This window comes from Sycon ciliatum, chromosome 3 (genome assembly GCF_964019385.1).
Source record: "Sycon ciliatum chromosome 3, ocSycCili1.1, whole genome shotgun sequence".
In the NCBI taxonomy this organism is placed as follows: domain Eukaryota; kingdom Metazoa; phylum Porifera; class Calcarea; order Leucosolenida; family Sycettidae; genus Sycon; species Sycon ciliatum.
In genome coordinates, this window is record NC_088645.1 from 25,033,644 (window position 1) to 25,055,739 (window position 22,096).

Consider the following 22,096-nt stretch of genomic DNA (forward strand, 5'->3'; position numbering starts at 1 on the left):
ACACACACACACACACACACACATACACACACACACACACACACACACATGCGCGTGTGCACGTAGCCAGAAGAGACGTATTACGTCATTAGTTGTCCAAACATCACCTATTGCCCCCCCCCCCCCCCCCCCCCATAATGGAGAGCTTGTGCATACAGCCGTCGGTGTATGGGAGAGGAGACACTTGCATACATTATGCATGAGCATCTAATGACTAGGTCTAGCAACACATCACATACATGTATGTGACGGCTGCAGTGACGTTAGTGGAGTGATTTGTGCTGTGACAATCAAAGTAACAGCCAGTGGTGGTGCGCACCCAATTTCCACATTCCAAGCCGTTGTAAATATTCTCTCTCTCTCCTCTCTTTAAATGATCTAGAACTCGTCTGTTTGTTTACTGTGTTACTCAACTGCGACTACATGCTCTGTCCCATCCGGCAGCCTTGACAAGGAGAGAAAGGAAAGTCACGTACGAGACAAACAAATAATAGAGTGCGCGACTACTGCAAATACTACAAAGAATTTGTTTGAGAACAAATCCACTGGAATAGAATTGCCTTCGAAGCTAGAATGGGGTTTGTGATGAGAAATTGAGAATCCTTACAGAAGCTAGGGCACTAGAACTAGGCGGAGAGTTTGGCCGTAACTGTTACACACTCCTGCAATCAGCTACAAAGTAAGACTAAGAGTATGCGTAATACAACACAAATTAATAACATCATTGTAATACAGAACTACTTGTACTAGTAGTAGTCTATTTAACACCGGAGTGTTAACCTTCATGTAGCCTAATCATTCACAACTGACATGCAACAATACACAAACTTCACAGCACTAACCTTGCTCTCGTTAGAGTTGATCCATTGCGTCACCACAGGACAGAGAAGATCTTCCCAGACGATCTCGCTGTGGTCGGTGTGATCGCGACACGAGCTCCAGACGTTCGCGATGGCCTCGGGCAGGAAGGCCGCACACTGGTGTTTCTCCCTGTCAGCAAATAACTGTCCGAGCGATGCACAAAGGCACTTTAATTCTACACTCGGTAACTTCCCGCTGTATAGCCTGGACAGGAGAAGCTTCTGATTATCCAGAGAAAACTTGAGAAACGTTCCGTCGGTGATCAGGTTGACCAGCATGGTGCTGTCGTATTCTTTAGCGTAGCTCTTCAACAGTATTGTCAGGCACTCGCTATGAACATCTCCAGGAGCGGACGACATTCTTAGCAGTTTGATCATGACCGATGACCATTCGGATGTGGGTGGGATTTCCACGGCTTGGCACAGCGATCGTAGCAGTGTATGAATACACGGCCACAGCATTGTGTTGACAACGCCATCACCTGTACGAGTAGGAATGGTTACTTGACTTGTCAGGGCTGAAAGCTGAGCAACAATTTGTTGCAGAACAGATTGGGCGTTCGACTTCGACCGAACCGCCATGGACTCTTCATCAGGATTGTGCAAGGCCTGTAGTGAGTTCTCTTCGTATAGCTGATACCATACTTCACCAACAGCTTGCACCGCGATGGATGAGAAAGATGTGTCGGCGCTGTGTCTCGCCGTGTCCAAGCCCTTCACCAGATCATATGCAGGTACCGGGCATGCTTTGATGTGCAGCTTTTTCTCTTCTCGCCACATGAGATGATTCTCTCCAAGTAATACTTGCATACTGGCAACTTGACATTCCCAAGATTGCAGGAGACCGCTGCCAGCAGAGAGATTACCAGCACTACGTAGAGTGTCTTTCAGCTGGTCATATGTACTGGATAGCACGGACTGTGACGTCTTCTCTCCAAGCAAGGACAGTGCCATCAAACACAGCATGCGTGACTTGGACACCAGTGGCGAAGTAATGGCACCACTATCAGCTACCAGCAGAGTATTGGCCAGCATCTGGTCTCTCTCAGTGAGCTTGTCCAGTGCATGCGATACCAGGTATGCGTAGCACACTGACCAGGAGTACAGGGAAGCCTCCTTGGCGAATCTTGACAATTCAGTCTTCGACTTTTCCTCGTCGAAAAGACCTTCGGCACGTGATACAAGCATGGAGCAGATGGTGAGACCCTTGTCGAACGTCAACTCTTTGTTTTGAGTGTTCTTCAAGAGATCGGTGACAACTTGGCCGGCAACAAGCGTAGCGCCATCCCTGTGTGCAGCGAATGCTGATAAATACTGCTCCCGAGCTTCCTCGAACAACTTCATACCGCGCACTCCTTCCACGACCCAAACGCGCGTTGTGACCATAGCCGAGAAGAGAGTACCCATAGAGAAGGGCAGAACCAGGTGCAAGAGACGATTATCACCGTAGTCAAGGGCGGCTATCATTTGGTGTGTGCCAGCGCCAGGTAGTTTAGCACAGTGTTGTGACAGCGTATCAGTGATCATCTTCAGTACTGGCCAGTCTCTTCCCACCAGTGTATGGCATAGAGAGGTCACACCAAGAAACAGTGCACTCAGGCAGAGGGCACCGTGTTTGCCTTTGCTCACCTGTCCCTGTGTTCCCCAGCTGAAGATCTGCTCGTTGGCAAAGACACCTCCAGCACACATCACCTTGTCCGACGCCATGTTCATCATCGTCGCTATCATCTTGGCTTTCCAGCTCCGGAGGCGTGGATAGATTGATACTGGAAGATCAGTGTTACAGAAATCACAAGTCACGCGGTACAACTGGGTCAGTGCCAGGGTGCTGTTGAAGAGACTGTTCGTACCCAGCCTGGACGCCTTCTGTAACACATCAAATATCTTGTCACGTGCCCCAGAAAATGCCTGAAGCTTGTTGACGAGGCTCTCCTCGTCAGTGTGGTTCACCTGGATCAGGTGTGCAAAGAGACGACGCAGGAATGCACACCATTTCTCAGCCAGACCCAGGATATCCATAGTACCAGCATTGGGAGCAGGCGGTGCAATCTGAGAGAGGAGATTCTGCAGTAGGATGAGGTGACGGTCGGTGGTCGCGTTACGACTGGCCTTACTGGCTATAGAACTAGGCTGATGACAGGACAGCAAACCAGCTGCCAGGCTTGGTAGCGATGCCGGTGACTTGCAGGATTCGTACAGCTTCAGCAATGATTTCGGCACGTTGCCGAGAACACGCACTAGTCGAGCATCAACACGTTTCAGGGTACTGCTGCTGTTGTTGGTGTTGTTGTTGTTGTTGGTAGGACGGCGGCGATCATTGGAGGCTGGACCACGTGACTGTGTCTTCAGTTCATGTTGCAGCAAGTGAGCAAGGAACTTAGCGTGACCGTCTGTAGCTCCAACGTTGCAGACCATTAGCGCTGAGAGTGCATCGGCTGGAATGGGCTGAGCACCGAACTGATCCTGTGACGGAGGAGCAGGCCATGGAGAAGCTGCTCCATTCGATGCCGTCTTGCAACCGCTGCCATTGCTGCGGGCTTGTGTAGAGGACACGGTGGAATCATGTGCGGCGGCCGCGTCTTGGCTGCTGGCAGGTTTCAGTAGCCCAGTGTCCAGTAAGGCTTGGATGTGTGCAGGGGGCAGCATTGACGTTTGGAAACACTCCACGGGAAAGCAGGACAGCGCCTCGTACGCTGCTGAGATGACGGTGGTGCTGCTCGCAGGCTGTGAGAAGATCATCCTGAATAAACTGGAAATGAGCTCATGATACAGTGCCTCGTCTTGGCGACTTGGCAACTGTTCTCCTTGCAACTCAGCCATGGACCCCATCAGTCTACAAACGGCAGCTTGTGCCACCTCCCTGGTTTGCATGCTGAGCTCTTGACCCAATGTAGTCCACACCGCTTTGAACTCGACCACCTCGTTCAATATCATCAAGTGAAGACTGCGAGTGGCCATTGCGATCACCTCTCCACGCACATCCAATCTCACTGGTGCCGAAAGCAATCTACGGATGATGGGCATGACGTCACTAGCGTGTTGAGATGACCGCGTCTGAGCGATGTCAAGAACTGTTGCAGAGCATGACATCAGCATCTCCGACGATGACGTCATGTGTTCGGCGCACACCGTCAGTACCTTCAGCAACTGCGGAAAAAGACGATCTATCTTCTGCCAAATTTTGCACACGAGACGCAGCGACAGCGGCTGTAGTGATGCTTGTGCCATCAGCCCTGTTATGGTGGCAACCACTGGTGATAGCATGACGTTGTGTGTGACCATCTCAGGCAGAGCGTGTAAAATAGCTAGCTGCACGTCCGCTTCCATAGTGCTGACGTTGAAACAGTGTAACAGCATCTTCAGCAGGTCATGTGACAGCGGAGGGCACGCCACTGCCAGGCTCTGCATAGCCAACACGGACGCTAAGCGTAGCTCTCTGCACGACCACCCAGAGACCAGGACGGAGCTGACCACCATTGCTACCATGGAAAACTTGTACAGGGACGGCGTGTCCAGAGCAGCCTGCGGATTAATCTTCTTCAACTCTGACTTCATATGATCAAACCATAGCTTACACAGCTCGGGTTCGCGTTGAAACAGGAGCGGCAGGCGGGCTGCAGAGCGGATGTACTGTGCCAGTGAGCTGACGAACGGGACTTGAACTGACTCTGCGGCGATGGCGTCTGCGCCATTCAGGCTATGATCAGCGCCGCCACCTGCAGTAGTATTGATATGACTACCACTAGCCAACACCAGGCTATTCTGTATAGCAGTTTGACACTTGAGAAGCAACGCAGCTGCGGATGACGATGGAGTAGATGATGTAATAGTAGTACTAGTAATATTAGTACAGTACAAGGGCAAAGCACCCAGCGACTGATCGGCGGCACTGCTCATGAACGGTAGAAACTTCAATAGTAGATTTAGAATGATGGTGGCGAAGAGAGTTGGCTGGCATGTCAATACCACGTACAGACTTGGTACAAACACAACGGCAGTGGTCGCAGATGCATCAATGGACTCGATCTCCTTCAGCATTACGTCCAGAGGTTGATTGTTAGCCGCCGCCATGTCCACAAGCCATGACGCAGCAATGTGGTACATGGATAACTTATACGACTCCTCAATTGCGGTGGCGAAGACTGACAACCACACTAGCTTCCTGACTCTGCGATAGCATTGCAGAGCGCTCATACTGGATTCAAACCTTGACATATTCCTACTACACAGCCAGTCAATGAGCAGTTTGACAACGTTACACACATAGCTGCTTCCATCACGCTGCTGCTGCTTACCGTTCTCATGCGACGGAACGCCATTTACACTCTTTTCACTCGGTACCACGTCGTCCATGTTGGCTTGCATGGACTCTACAGCGCTCTCGACCAGAATCTCCACCAGCCTCTCACGATACTCATAGCCCATGTTGTCATAGAGAATGAAGTGGACGACGGGCTCGGCAATGCTCCACAGTCTTTGCTGCTGCGTGTGGGTAGTAGCCGCACTGCTGTGTACCATGGAGAGAAGGTGACGCAGTGCATGCACCACCGCCACTCTGGTACTTGGGGAGTACCTGAATGCGGACACCAGTGGATGTGAGCCATGGCCGCTGTTGGACTTGGATGAGCTGTTGAGTGCCGACCAGAAATTGTTTTCCTTAGACTCCACCAACAGACTCAAAATGCTGCCAGTGATGATCCATGTACATCTGGCAGAGGAGAGAATACTAAGCAGCCGCTGTGTAACAATCTGTGCTGACCATTGGCCGCAGCGCACACGTCGCAGCAGTACATCGCAGCATTCTGACACAACAGCCACACCCTCGTGCCCACAGCTGTCCAGGAGAAGCTGCAGTTCCGGTGTGAGTTGCGACGCTGAATCAATCGCAGCTGTGTCGCTGATAAGACTTTCTAGACGACCAATAGCCGACGTTTGAATGGAGACTGAGGGGAATGCAAGCCTGGATCTGATTTCTTCCATGACCGCCATCATATATCCGAGGCAACAGGAAACGCAGAGTCAATTCGAATCGATGATCACAGCCGAAACCGCTAAAGTGATTCTTGAACTGACTTGAAATACACAACACTCAGTTCTTCTTGCAAGAATGATCACTGGTAACTTTGTTCATCTGGACAGCAAGCGTCTGCAAGATACAGCAACTGAAAAAGTGAACTACTGAACACCCGATAACGACAACAACGACTGACTGACGTTCGTCTCGCTCACAGCAAAAATGACTGACCTTGCAGAGATAGGCGTATGAACGAACTAAACAAAAATGACACTGTTCGCATGGGTTTTATCAGATACTAATACACGTGTGCACTGAACTACACGTAGATCTACGAAGCCTAGCTAGCTTGGCCCGCTACTGCGCTAGTCTTGGCCCGGGCCGCGCCGTCACATACTAGCTAGCTACCTACACATGTAGGTCTATCGTCTACGTGGGGCTAGGCCGTTGGGGGTTGATATCCACGCGTTCTCATTTTTAGCTCGAGGTCATCACTTGAACCCACTCAGCGCCCATGCCAGTGAGCAGCCGCCTTGGCTTGGCATACTAGTACTAGTAGTAGTACCTTCTTCTAAGGTCCTTTAGACTTTACTCTTTAGTTTAGTATTATAATACTTTACAGATTACAGTCACAATGATTGTCATGATGAGGTGCGACCATAGTCATTGTACCGGCACATGAGTCATGAGTCATGACTGTGTGATTGTGTAGACACGTACACGTAACAGTAAAAAGTCATGTACTACTCACACCTTTTAATTCTTTACTCTTTAGCACTAAGTGTGACTGTACATTTACCTGGCCACGTGTCATTGCTACAATCATAAAAAGCACGTCGGTAGACTCTACGGTGTAAAAGGACGTTGGTAGCGATGTAGTCAGGTAAATGCATACTTGTACAAGCCATGTATGAAGCATGCCCAGCCGAGGCAGCTACATGTACTTACACGAATCCGGAGAAATGATTTTAGAAGTTTTCTTTTAGAATACTGGAGATCGCTATGGAAGAAACGTACGCGACGTGAATTTCAAACAGACGAAGGAAATGAGGCAGCTGATAATCAGATTCATTTTTCAAGCCCATAGCAACTAAGCTTTGGTTCAGTCTGTGGACCTCACCTTCAAAAATCTATGGCCATGCTGATTAGAGGCCGTAGACCGCAGTTCATGCAGTACTTTACCAGTACTAAAAAATAAAATAATTCGGCCGGGAGGGTGAAAATTTGGGGCTGGGCGCGGACGATAAACAATCATTTTTTTACTTGGCCTTAGCCTACAGATTAGTGATTACAGTGATCATGATGAGGTGCAACCTTGTACATAGTCATTGTACCGGTGTCACATGACTGTGTGATTGTGTAGACACGTAACAGTACTACTAATAAGTAATAATAATAGAAATGGCAGTTCGCATATCACTCATTGCATGAGCTATGAGGTCAACGCATCTGTTAACAATTTCAAGCCAACAGTACTATACCGGTATATCTTTACTTATAAAGAAGAGGCACCTGTGACGTGTGTTTGTTTGTGTGTCACCCTGAGCACGCGAAGCGTGCGAACAGTGTAGGTAGCTAGCGGCCGCAGAAGCACAGACCACGCGAAGCGTGCGAATCGTGTAGCTAGCGGAAGCAGCCACAGAAGCACTGAGCACCGGAAGGGTGCGAATCGTGTAGCCACCACCACGTGCTGAGCACGTGTGCTGTTCATGTACTTGCTTCACCCGCGGCCGGCCCGGCCGGGTGAAGCAAGTATACTTGCTTCACCCGCATGCCACGTTCGGCCAGGCAACGCTGGCGGGGTGCTGCTATAATATTACTACTATGTACTAACACCTTTACTCTTTAGCACTAAGTGCTACATACATGTACATGACTGTACATTTACCTGGCCACGTGTCATTGCTACAAAGTACAATCATAGAACTGTGACGTCGGTATGTAGCGAAGTGGTCTGTAGTACCAGGCTGGTCGTTAGTCACGGTGGTCTTTAGTTACAGGTTTTTACTGTAGGCACATGTAGATCTACTTCTGTACCCGCTGAGTGAGGGCACCGACCCCGGATTTCCATGTACCCGAGGGACCACGACAGTAGTAGTACTAGAGTAGAGGATCGAGGAGCGAGCAGCTGTTTACAGCTGTTGTCGAACAGGGCTACAACTTCCGCGTCATCCATCCCACTACATGGTACTAGTATACTCAATCTACATGATTGTATAACAAAACTAACACTATTCCAAAGCCGCGGACTGGGTTCAAGGGAGTACGTAAAGGCCTTTACTTGAGAACGGTTTTGTTCACAACACCAATTTGTGAGATGGACGACGCATCTCAACTTCCCAAGATAACGTTCCTGTTTCCGGAGCGGCACTCGTTGCGTACTCCCTTGAACCCAGTCCGCGGCGGCTTTGGCATAGTGTTAGTATTACTACTATTGTATACTTATACAGTACAATGATTTTGTAGTGGGATGGATGACGCAGAATTAACAGTTACCGGTAGTTGCAGCCGTGTTCGATAACAGCTACTCGCTCCTCGATCCTCTACTCCGCTGCACGCCAGCCGTCATGCCCAGGCGATAGTCTACTACTACTTACTAGCGGTCTCCGTGAAAACTGATGTCAGACTGCTGACTTGTAACTGGTGTAAGGTTGTACATGACGCAATTGTTAGATTGACAGCATGAAACAAGGTGGAGGACACTGTGTTCGAAAACAGTGACCTTACTTCAGCCTTCCGCGGTGGGACCGGGGCTCTACCAACCGCGGAAGGTTGTAGTAAGGTCACTGTTTCCGAACACAGTGTCCTCCACCTTGTTTCATGCTGTCAATCTAACAATATGTGTGAACTATAACAAGGTTTATCTAATACTACTAGTTCTGAACTAGTATTGGGTTATATTATACCAAAGTTGTACTTGTAGCAAGAGTGTATAACCCCCTGGGGGGTTATATACTCTTGGTTGTAGAGTTAGTCGCTTATAATCAATAGGGCTTGAAAGTGCTACGTCACAGCATAGCAACAATTAATTTGAAAAATTCAAAACTGGATCCGCTTGGATCCAGGTTTTGTATGAATACAAGCACATTTCAAGCGATCTTACTCACAGCAAGGTGATGTAGCCAGTGAAACTGACTGGATTGGCTAATGGGGGCGGGGTGACAACTGGTGGCGAAGAAAAAGTCACACCTGCGTACGAAATGCGTCGGTTGCTATGCGCCCACACACTGAGGCAATAGCAAAGTCACACTGGTGCTGTTTCCTGATGCTGGTAGTAGCGACACTTGGCTTGCAGCTGCAGCCATGCTAGCTGTAGCTGACCTTTAATAAAATTGCTTTAAACTGGTCCGCTAATGTGTCTTGTACTTCGAAGTATGATTTGCATCCTTTGCGGAAATAGTTGGGTTCTGCGAAGGAGTGTTTCCATCCTGAGCGGGTATAAGGACAGACAATATTCGGAAGAATTGTGTGTCGCTCCCTACATGGGAGCTCGCGAATTTTCCTGCCGACTTGACACTTGACTGACTCACGACAGCCACCCCTGAGAGCACTCCAGAAGTCCATCCAGCCTTCCACTTAGCAAACCTGCAAGAAAGCACCACTCCGGACTCCCTGATCGATACACAGTGTCTTCTAGAACTCACCCCTCATTAGTTCAACTAACTAACTTGAGCAGGCTAAAGAAATGTGTGCACCGAGAAGGCATTTCCCAAATCGGCCCGATTTTTTCACCTAATCGGCTTTGCGATCGGCTACGGGAATGTCCAAATTCGGCCATATTATGAGCCCCAAAGTCAGACTTCGGCTCAAAGCAGTACTTGAATTCACCGCTTGTAATGCAGTGTCAGGGATTGGTATTATATAACCCAATACTAGTTCAAAACTAGTATTAGATAAACCTTGTTATAGTTCACACATATTGTTAGATTGACAATATGAAACAAGGTGGAGGACACTGTGTTCGGAAACAGTGAGCCCAGTGAAGGATCAGGCCGATTCAGGCGCTAGGCTAGGCCATGTAATGGCGCCAGAAGGGTAGATCTACCTGCAAAAGGTGATACCGGTAGGGTAGTGGACCGTATGCGTGATAAAACAAGATGGCGTCAATGTCAACCAGATCGTGCAGGAGAAGACTGGGGTGTTGGCGTCCAGTGTACAGACACCAGTCACATTTCCTGTGTCTTTTGCAGCATACAGGCTGAGACCTATCACTGTAGAGTCCACTACTGCATGAGTTATAATTATTTGTTCAATACATAGCAGGCGTACACGGTGTGCCTCGCAGGACTGCGAGATGCTGCAGAAGACCAGGTTCAACCTTTCTGGAAGGCCATTCACCGACGGTGGGCTACACGATGCTGGAGGAACTAGGTTCCAGTGAAAACACAAGATTCCTTTGCTCCTGGACGCTCCGACGGGTTGTGATATCTGCCAGGTGCGCGTAACTAGTATTTTCATCGCTATAGCGAGGACGACGCCGATCGGCAAAACTCTCGCTCACAGCCATCACCAGCCTCTCAAAAACATCACTTGGCATCCCCCAGAGCCTCTGAGGTATAGGAGAAAGCCAAAACAGCTCACAACAAACAAAAGCTAAAGACGATGGAAAGAGAGCATGTCAACAACAAGACGAACAGGTTGATGTTCAAATGGTTTTGAACACTCTTACCACCAACTATACCACTTCATTGCATTCCCAACTCATCACAACCACTTCTTTCAATAAATCGTGACGGCATTTTGTTTTAACGAGTGAGGAGATAGCTTCTTCTGCGCTCTTCCATCGTAGTTCTTCTGAGTGCGTCGGAGAGTACTGAAGTATGAGAAAAGTCAAAACTGAATCCCGAGCTGCGAACCCCAAACATGGCATCAAGACACGTGCCTGTTGCCAAGTCATTGCTAGCATTTGGCCAATCCGTATGAGCGCTCGAGCGCTGCCTACAAAACTCACTGTGAACTCGAAGAAATATTCCGCGCGAAAGCATGAAAAATGACAACTCACTCAGGTCGATGTCGGTACAGTCGTGTACGTCTGGTTCACAACAAACGAGTTCTTCCTCGTATCGATTATGGACTGGAGTCAGAGAGGACATGTCGAAAGTGTAGTAAATGCCAAGGCTGACGAGCGACATGGGTCCCAATATGTTTTGTGACCAAATAGTTTCTTTGAGCTGCGATGCAATTTACTCTCACCATGTGACGAAAACGACATCGACACAGACTCATTCCCAAGGCCATGACTTGGCGAAGCTATCCGTATGACTTCGACAACATTTTGAGAAAAGCAGACGCCTGTGGAAGCTGATAGAAGACGGCGTTGACTTCTAAATTCAAATAAATTGGCGATCTTGAAATACTAAAATAATTCTCAAAAAGAAATCGATCGATCGATGTGCCGGTGTATTCAACACGTAGCTACAGCGCAATGACTTCCGTATTCACTCACACCGTTTCAGTGTTGAGGGTGTGTTCACATGGCGTGAGCCAGTCAAGTGTCAGTCAGTTCGAGAGGAAGCGGGAGCTCCAACAACAACAACCGTGAACAACAACAAGTCTGCTTGATCACCAAAAAAACAATGAAAAAAAGTGTGAGTTGAAGATAGGTTGGGATTTGAACTCGCAACTTCATGGTCAGCAGACAGCATCCATAACCACAAGGCCAGAAAGGAAAAGATAAATCGTGGGTTTTGATAGAAAATCGATACTGGCTTCCAGGGCAAATTGTAAACCATGGGAAAAGGCCGGAAACCTGGCCGAAATTCTAACTCCTTAACGGCTGGTCCAATTGTTCCGAAACCTTCACAGAACAATTTGCCGTGCCCTAACCAGCCCTTTTATGTACTTCGTTGTCCAATTTTCCCTTATCTTCATACTTTTTAAGACCAAAACCTGATTGCTAATCTTTTTGAAACAGACTATAGTTGTAACCCGCTCCCAGTAGGCAAATCAGTCAGTTTCACTGGCTACATCACCATGCTGTGGGGAAGACCGCTTGAAATGTGCTTGGATCCATACAAAAACTGGATCCAAGTGGATCCAGTTTTTGAATTTTTGAAATTGTTGCTATGCTGTGACGTAGCACTTTCAAGCCCTATTGTACATGCATTGGGAGCAGGCGGTGATTATAATTTCTTGTTTTCACTCACAAAGCAATTGTTCAGTACGTGGGGTAGTGGTCTACCAGAGCAATCACACTCACCACCGTAGTGGTTTCCAGAAATGAGTAGAACTTGCGGCAAAAAAACACACTCGCAGCCACATACTCAGTATTAAAATAGATAACTAGCTGAAAAACATCTAAAACCATTAAAGAACCGCCAGCAAGCGGGAGAAAAGGCGGTAAAATCAATTGAAAAAGCATGGCCAGTGGTGAGCATGGGTGACTGGGCAGCAGGGGAGCGCCTGAAAACAATGACTCCCTACATTCCTAGCCGCGACCGCTCAACCGGGCTAGAGGAAAAACACGCCTTTCGGCCAAAAAACCTTTCTATTTCATTAATTCCTGCCCCGCTGCCAGTCGGACCCAAGAAAAGAGACAGCAAGAAATGGTATGCAATAATAATAAGCCACACACATTGGCATAGATTGTAAAGACCCCCATGCTTTCTGTCACTCATCTTCTTTCTTCATATTGGTGATATTGAGAATCTGTCTGTTCAGGTATTGGACGGCATGTTTGCAGCAAGTACTCTGCGACAATCACGGAGACTGGACAGACAAATAGCATCACGGTTGAGCTCGCTAACCGCTGTCTCCAGTGCACCGAGCACATGGCCAAGCGCCTTCAGAAACACAGACATGGCCGGAACAGCAGCCAGTGATGTCAGTGAACTGGGCAGACATTCACAGCCAGTGCGCATAAACCAATCGGCGAGCCAGAACCTTGTGGCATGCTGGTCTAGTCTAGATGCGGATAGAAGAAATTGCTCGTCGCCACCGGACGCTAGTAACATGTTGTGGAGTAAGCTATCCAGAGGGGGCTGCTGCTGCTGGTGGTCAGGGTGGTCAGGGTGCAGATAAGATGCGGGTGATGAAGTCTTGCCACTGCTGCTGCTAGAGGTGAGGGTAGCGGTGATAGTGTTACCGCTGTTGACAGCTTGAAGGAGAGATGAGCAGCAGGAGATGATCATGTCAGCAATCAAATGTGTTGTCGATCGCTTTGAAGAGCTCAAGCGTTCCAACACTTGCAGTAGCGAAGTAGAGAATGCGGATGTTTGCCTGTGACACGCTAGGCTGCTTAGCAACATGATCATGTCCACGATTTGATCATCCGGGCAGTTATCCACTACAGTTTCCACCGCCATGAGCAACGGTCCAACGCCATTGTCTGAGTGCATGGCTTCAAGCACTCTGAACGCAAACATGCGCAACGTCAACACCTCAGACTGGTGATGATTAGCTTTCCTGGCGGCCTCCTGGCTGTATGCCCTCATCAGGCTTGGTGACAAGTAGATCAGATCAGAGAGAACCTGAGAATTGCATAGAGAACACACACACACACACACACACACACACACACACACACACACACACACACACACACACACACATGCGCGTGTGCACGTAGCCAGAAGAGACGTATTACGTCATTAGTTGTCCAAACATCATCTATTGCCCCCCATAATGGATAGCTTGTGCATACAGCCGTCGGTGTATGGGAGAGGAGACACTTGCAGAAATTATGCATGAGCATCTAATGACTAGGTCTAGCAACACATCACGTACATGTATGTGACGGCTGCAGTGACGTTAGTCGGGTGATTTGTGCTGTGACAATCAAAGTAACAGCCAGTGGTGGTGCGCACCCAATTTCCACATTCCAAGCCTGTTATGTCCCCTTGCGGACTAACATTCCATTACACTCATGCATTCTTACTGACACACACAAACACTAGCATTTGTAAGACATTCCTCTTGGTCAGGTAAAGTAACAACAACAACCATATGCGAGCATGCGCAGTCAGTAGCAAACGGTGTAGTAGATATATAATGACTAACTTGCATACACAACAACTGCCCCCTTTCAAGAATGTTCCAGGGAATATTCTACCACAATTAAATACCTCAAAAATCGTTGAAGAAACACATAAAATAAGTTCATCAATCCACCGTACGTGAATTCTTAAACTTTGACACAGCACTACAATAACATAATCTGACGCAGGAATCCGTCAGTCAATATTAGCAATACCAAGGATCTTGCACACTATTGTACATGGTAATAATTACTAGTTCGCTAAACAGTCCAGCAATGACATATCAGGGAACGGCTCAAAACTGTTCAATCAGTCTATCCGGACGAACACTACGCCGAGACGAACGTCTAACAGTGGTTTCACAGGGAGTATTCTCGACCTGTGGTAAACCAACTTCAGGAGCAGACTGCTCACAAGGAGGATCCGCCTCAACTTGTACAGTAGCAGACTGTGGCGAGACGCTAGCCGGAAAATCACTGGACAGTGACGACTCTCCTACGTCTGACAGCACTGGTGACGGCGACGTCTGATCGATTGTATCCAACAGTGGTTCTGGCAGCGATGCACTCAAGCTTGCCGGAACTGACCGTAGACGCAACTGATCTCGGTGACGCTTCCACAACACATCACCCACTTGTACTTCATAGTTGTAGTCACTGAGGACACGCACAATTCGTCCCGGGACCCAACGATTACCTTTGCCGAAATTGAGCGCAAACACAGAGTCACTCTCTGTGAACGCTGGCTTGACGCGATTGCCGTCCTCATAAGCCTTTGCTTGTTGACGTACCTGCGAGGGACGCAGAGCACTGAGCCGCGTGCGTGGCTGGCGTCCAAACATCATCTCCGCAGGTGTTCTGCCGGCATGGTTGGGTGTCGTGCGGTACGTTAGCAGAAACCTGTCGAGCCGAGCTTGCAGTGGTTCGCTCGTTGCACCCATTTCCTTCAACTTCTGCTTAAACACACCCACATAGCGCTCAGCAAGTCCATTCGTAGCCGGATGGCCTGGAGCCGTCAGGGTGTGCACAATGTCGTTGGCACGGAGGAAAGCCTTGAATTCCTCGCTCGTGAATTGGGTTCCATTATCTGAAACAAGATGCTCCGGCAGACCAAACACAGAGAACACGTGCCGCAGAGCCGCAATAGTGGTTGCAGACGTGGCATTAGACATTGCAATTACATCCAGATACTTTGTGTATGCATCCACCACAACCAGGAACATCTTGCCCATGAATGGTCCTGCAAAGTCGATATGCACCCGTTTCCAAGGACCGTTTGGCCATGACCAGGTTCCCGACTTGGCAGGTGGACATTTCGCACTTTCTTGGCATTGAGCACATGCCTTGACCAACATTTCAATCTCTTGATCCACATTTGGCCACCATAAGTACCGTCGTGCCATTTGCTTGGTTTTGACCATGCCAAAGTGCTCCGTGTGCAAATCACGTAGCAATACCATTCTTAGTGATTTGGGTATGACAACTCGTTGTCCCCACAATAGGATACCATCTTCCGCAGACAGCTCATCCCTCTTATTGTGGTAAGACCGAAACGATTGGGGTACTGAGCTAGGCCAACCATTCACTACATAGTAGAGCACCTTAGATAGCTCAGGGTCACGAGCTGTTTCCGATTTCACTACGTCTGCTTTGATTATCGTATCTTCCTCCACTAGCAAGACACGAACCGTAACCATTTCCTCTGCAGACGGACTGATATTCTCACATGGTTGCCTAGACAGGAAATCCGCGTAGACATTTTCCTTGCCTGGCAAATACTTGATCTCATAATCATAGCCAGCTAGCATTAGTGCCCATTTCTTGATGCGAGCTGATGCAAGTGTAGGAACTGGTTCGTTGTTTCCCAGTAACTTCAATAGTGGTTGATGGTCGGTTTGAAGCGTGAAGTGGCGCCCTAGCAAGTATTTCTGGAACTTCGTAACACCGAAAACCACAGCTACGGCTTCCCGTTCGATTTGTGCATAACGCGATTCAGCCGGTGTCAATTTCCTTGACACGTAAGCAACCGGCAAAACATCACCATTCTTTTGCCTTTGCAATAGTACGGCACCTAGACCCATTGGAGAAGCGTCCACCTGGAGTGTGACTGGCTTCTTGACCTCGTAGTGTGCTAATAGCGTATGCTCACACATTGCATCTTTCAAGGCCTGGAATGCATCTTCCTCTGCCTTGCTCCATTGCCATTTCATTTCTTTCCTGAGCAGGTTGTACAGTGGTGCAGCAATCTCTGCGAACCGAGGTACAAATTTCCGTTGAAAATTTGCCGCACCCAGAAAAGAGTACAATTCATTCACGTTGTTAGGCGGCTTTGCGACTTTCAAGGCATTCACTCGATCAGGCGAGGGTGCGATTCCCTGCGCGGTTACCTGATGACCGAGGTACGTTAGCTTATCCGCCATGTAGCTGAACTTCTTAGGATTGAGCTTGAATCCTTTCTCATTTAGGCAAGATAGCACTTGATCCACATTTTTCTCATGGATCTCCTCATCACGACCAGTACACAACACATCGTCGATGTAGCCCCCGCATCCTGGCAAATCGCTAAGGGTTTCTTCCATTACCCGTTGGAAAATAGATACGGCGCTGTGAAAACCAAAAGGGAGTCGTTTGTACTGATACAACCCCTGCATGGTATTGATCGTGGTGTACTTCCGACATTCAGGTGCTATCTCTAGCTGGTGGTAGGCTTGCGACAAATCCAGCTTCGTGAATTTAGACCCCGGGCCTAATTTGTGCAATAGCTCCTCAAGAGTGGGTAGCGGGTATTGCTCGCATTTAGAATGCAGATTGATAGTGCCACTGTAGTCACCACAGATTCTCAACCCACCTCCTGATTTCTCTACCGTGACAGTGGGGGAGGCCCATTCTGAATGCGTGACTTTCTCGATTATACCATCTGCTTCCAATTTATTCAGAGCCTCAACATAGCTCTCCCGAATTGACAGTGGTACCGGCCTTGCCTTTCGGTAAACAGGGCTCTCATCAGACACATGCAATTTCACCTGCACGCCTTTCACCTTTCCCACTTCTGAGGTGTCGAACAACCCTGGGTATTTCTCAATGAATTTAGCGCCAGACTTTTCGACCTGGTGCACTTCGAAAATTGATTTCCAGGGGAGTTTGAACAAAGCCATTGCATCTCTGCCCAGAATAGATGGACGGTTTCCATTTGTAACCCTCACCAATAGTGTGTGCAATTGTGTGCCCATTCGGAACTCCATTTCCGCTTCCCCGAGACAATTAATCACATCTCCAGAGTAGGACACAAGGTTGATACTGGATTCCATCAGGTTACTCAGCACACCATTGCATTGCAAGAAATCTGCGCTGCTGAGAATCGTGACAGCACTTCCTGTATCAATCTCCATTTGGATAGTGGTACCCATTACATCTAATGATACAGTGTACGGTAGTCGCCCCATTGCATTTACACTATACATGGTGACATCGGGTTTACTAGCACATGGAACGAACTCACCAATTTCTTCCGCGATGTGATGGACGGTTTGTCCAGACTTCTTCTTGCGGCAAGCTCTCTCGATGTGACCCACCGTACCACACGCGTGACACTTCACACTCTTGAAGCGGCACTCTTCCGGTTTGTGACCAGCCTTGTCACACCGAAAACATTTCTTGTCGTGCGACTTGAAAGTTGGAGTTGGCTTGCTCGTCGACTGGCGCGAACGAACGGCGTGGACGGACTGCGCCGTCAATTGTTCCGACTCTCTCGATGCAGTTTCATAGGCTGATGCCATCGTCACAATGTCCGCCAAACTTGAGGTCTCCTTTGCTTTCGACAATATCTCCTTCGTAACACTCATCGACTTCAACCCACTGACAAACTGGTCTCGGAGTGCCCTGTCCAAATACGCCTGAAACTTACAGTCCATGGCTGCTTGCTTTAGTCTAGCTGCATACTGTGTTGCTGACTCTCCATCCTTTTGACAAATCCTCTGGAATCTATGAGTCGCCGCCAACACACTGACATTAGGCTTGAAGTGCTCTGAAAGCAATTCTCCGAGTTCCTCAAACGTTTTCTGCGCTGGTTTGTCCGGCAGGCAAAGACTCTTCAGAATCGAGTAGTTCTCAGCAGAGAGTTGACTGATCAGGACAGCTGCCTTTTGCGTGTCCGCCGCTCTCTCCTGGTCCGCGGTTGCCGCAGCTGCGACTTGTCCAATACTGTTGGCGATAAAATAAAACGTGAGTCTCTCTACATACTCACGAAAATCACCTTTTTCAAATATTTCAAGCTTCGATCGCGACATCTTCGTCTTTTATCTTCGTCGCCAAATTGTTATGTCCCCTTGCGGACTAACATTCCATTACACTCATGCATTCTTACTGACACACACAAACACTAGCATTTGTAAGACATTCCTCTTGGTCAGGTAAAGTAACAACAACAACCATATGCGAGCATGCGCAGTCAGTAGCAAACGGTGTAGTAGATATATAATGACTAACTTGCATACACAACAAAGCCGTTGTAAATATTCTCTCTCTCTCTCTTTAAAAAATCTAGAACTCGTCTGTTTGTTTACTGTGTTATTCAACTGCCACCACATGCTCTGTCCCATCCGGCAGCCTTGAGAAGGAGAGAAAGGAAAGTCACGTATGCGACAAACAAATAATAGAGTGAGCGACTACTGCAAATACTACAAAGAATTTGTTTGAGAACAAATCCACTGGAATAGAATTCCCTTCGAAGCTAGAATGGGGTTTGTGATGAGAAATTGAGAATCCTTACAGAAGCTAGGGAACTAGAAGTAGGCGGAGAGTTTGGCCGTAACTGTTACACACTCCTGCAATCAGCTACAAAGTAAGACTAAGAGTATGCGTAATACAACACAAATTAATAACATCATTGTAATACAGAACTACTTGTACTAGTAGTAGTCTATTTAACACCGGAGTGTTAACCTCCATGTAGCCTAATCATTCACAACTGACATGCAACAATACACAAACTTCACAGCACTAACCTTGCTCTCGTTAGAGTTGATCCATTGCGTCACCACAGGACAGAGAAGATCTTCCCAGACGATCTCGCCGTGGTCGGTGTGATCGCGACACGAGCTCCAGACGTTCGCGATGGCCTCGGGCAGGAAGGCCGCACACTGGTGTTTCTCCCTGTCAGCAAATAACTGTCCGAGCGATGCACAAAGGCACTTTAATTCTACACTCGGTAACTTCCCGCTGTATAGCCTGGACAGGAGAAGCTTCTGATTATCCAGAGAAAACTTGAGAAACGTTCCGTCGGTGATCAGGTTGACCAGCATGGTGCTGTCGTATTCTTTAGCGTAGCTCTTCAACAGTATTGTCAGGCACTCGCTATGAACATCTCCAGGAGCGGACGACATTCTTAGCAGTTTGATCATGACCGATGACCATTCGGATGTGGGTGGGATTTCCACGGCTTGGCACAGCGATCGTAACAGTGTATGAATACACGGCCAGAGCATTGTGTTGACAACGCCATCACCTGTACGAGTAGGAATGGTTACTTGACTTGTGAGGGCTGAAAGCTGAGCAACAATTTGTTGCAGAACAGATTGGACGTTCGACTTCGACCGAACCGCCATGGACTCTTCATCAGGATTGTGCAAGGCCTGTAGTGAGTTCTCTTCGTATAGCTGATACCATACTTCACCAACAGCTTGCACCGCGATGGATGAGAAAGATGTGTCGGCGCTGTGTCTCGCCGTGTCCAAGCCCTTCACCAGATCATATGCAGGTACCGGGCATGCTTTGATGTGCAGTTTTTTCTCTTCTCGCCACATGAGATGATTCTCTCCAAGTAATACTTGCATACTGGCAACTTGACATTCCCAAGATTGCAGGAGACCGCTGCCAGCAGAGAGATTACCAGCACTACGTAGAGTGTCTTTCAGCTGGTCATATGTACTGGATAGCACGGACTGTGACGTCTTCTCTCCAAGCAAGGACAGTGCCATCAAACACAGCATGCGTGACTTGGACACCAGTGGCGAAGTAATGGCACCACTATCAGCTACCAGCAAAGTATTGGCCAGCATCTGATCTCTCTCAGTGAGCTTGTCCAGTGCATGCGATACCAGGTATGCGTAGCACACTGACCAGGAGTACAGGGAAGCCTCCTTGGCGAATCTTGACAATTCAGTCTTCGACTTTTCCGCGTCGAAAACACCTTCGGCACGTGATAACAGCATGGAGCAGACGGTGAGACCCTTGTCGAACGTCAACTCTTTGTTTTGAGTGTTCTTCAAGAGATCGGTGACAACTTGGCCGGCAACAAGCGTAGCGCCATCCCTGTGTGCAGCGAATGCTGATAAATACTGCTCCCGAGCTTCCTCGAACAACTTCATACCGCGCACTCCTTCCACGACCCAAACGCGCGTTGTGACCATAGCCGAGAAGAGTGTACCCATAGAGAAGGGCAGGACCAGGTGCAAGAGACGATTATCACCGTAGTCAAGGGCGGCTATCATTTGGTGTGTGCCAGCGCCAGGTAGTTTAGCACAGTGTTGTGACAGCGTATCAGTGATCATCTTCAGTACTGGCCAGTCTCTTCCCACCAGTGTATGGCATAGAGAGGTCACACCAAGAAACAGTGCACTCAGGCAGAGGGCACCGTGTTTGCCTTTGCTCACCTGTCCCTGTGTTCCCCAGCTGAAGATCTGCTCGTTGGCAAAGACACCTCCAGCACACATCACCTTGTCCGACGCCATGTTCATCATCGTCGCTATCATCTTGGCTTTCCAGCTCCGGAGGCGTGGATAGATTGATACTGGAAGATCAGTGTTACAGAAATCACAAGTCACGCGGTACAACTGGGTCAGTGCCAGGGTGCTGTTGAAGAGACTGTTCGTACCCAGCCTGGACGCCTTCTGTAACACATCAAATATCTTGTCACGTGCCCCAGAAAATGCCTGAAGCTTGTTGACGAGGCTCTCCTCGTCAGTGTGGTTCACCTGGATCAGGTGTGCAAAGAGACGACGCAGAAATGCACACCATTTCTCAGCCAGACCCAGGATATCCATAGTACCAGCATTGGGAGCAGGCGGTGCAATCTGAGAGAGGAGATTCTGCAGTAGGATGAGGTGACGGTCGGTGGTCGCGTTACGACTGGCCTTACTGGCTATAGAACTAGGCTGATGACAGGACAGCAAACCAGCTGCCAGGCTTGGTAGCGATGCCGGTGACTTGCAGGATTCGTACAGCTTCAGCAATGATTTCGGCACGTTGCCGAGAACACGCACTAGTCGAGCATCAACACGTTTCAGGGTACTGCTGCTGTTGTTGGTGTTGTTGTTGTTGGTAGGACGGCGGCGATCATTGGAGGCTGGACCACGTGACTGTGTCTTCAGTTCATGTTGCAGCAAGTGAGCAAGGAACTTAGCGTGACCGTCTGTAGCTCCAACGTTGCAGACCATTAGCGCTGAGAGTGCATCGGCTGGAATGGGCTGAGCACCGAACTGATCCTGTGACGGAGGAGCAGGCCATGGAGAAGCTGCTCCATTCGATGCCGTCTTGCAACCGCTGCTATTGCTGCGGGCTTGTGTAGAGGACACGGTGGAATCATGTGCGGCGGCCGCGTCTTGGCTGCTGGCAGGTTTCAGTAGCCCAGTGTCCAGTAAGGCTTGGATGTGTGCAGGGGGCAGCATTGACGCTTGGAAACACTCCACGGGAAAGCAGGACAGCGCCTCGTACGCTGCTGAGATGACGGTGGTGCTGCTCGCAGGCTGTGAGAAGATCATCTTGAATAAACTGGAAATGAGCTCATGATACAGTGCCTCGTCTTGGCGACTTGGCAACTGTTCTCCTTGCAACTCAGCCATGGACCCCATCAGTCTGCAAACGGCAGCTTGTGCCAGCTCCCTGGTTTGCATGCTGAGCTCTTGACCCAATGTAGTCCACACCGCTTTGAACTCGACCACCTCGTTCAATATCATCAAGTGAACACTGCGAGTGGCCATTGCGATCACCTCTCCACGCACATCCAATCTCACTGGAGCCGAAAGCAGTCTACGGATGATGGGCATGACGTCATTAGCGTGTTGAGATGACCGCGTCTGAGCGATGTCAAGAACTGTTGCAGAGCATGACATCAGCATCTCCGACGATGACGTCATGTGTTCGGCGCACACCGTCAGAACCTTCAGCAACTGCGGAAAGAGACGATCCATCTTCTGCCAAATTTTGCACACGAGACGCAGCGACAGCGGCTGTAGTGATGCTTGTGCCATC

The 22,096-nt window shown here is 48.8% G+C and overlaps 1 protein-coding gene across 1 annotated transcript; it reads right to left on the minus strand.

The window, feature by feature from the left end:
- Positions 1-14,145: 14,145 nt before the first annotated feature.
- LOC135812949 (uncharacterized protein K02A2.6-like) lies at positions 14,146-18,135 on the minus strand. Its single transcript, XM_065326168.1, has one exon. The coding sequence runs from the start codon at positions 18,133-18,135 to the stop codon at positions 14,146-14,148; it is 3,990 nt and encodes a 1,329-aa protein (XP_065182240.1).
- Positions 18,136-22,096: the final 3,961 nt, after the last annotated feature.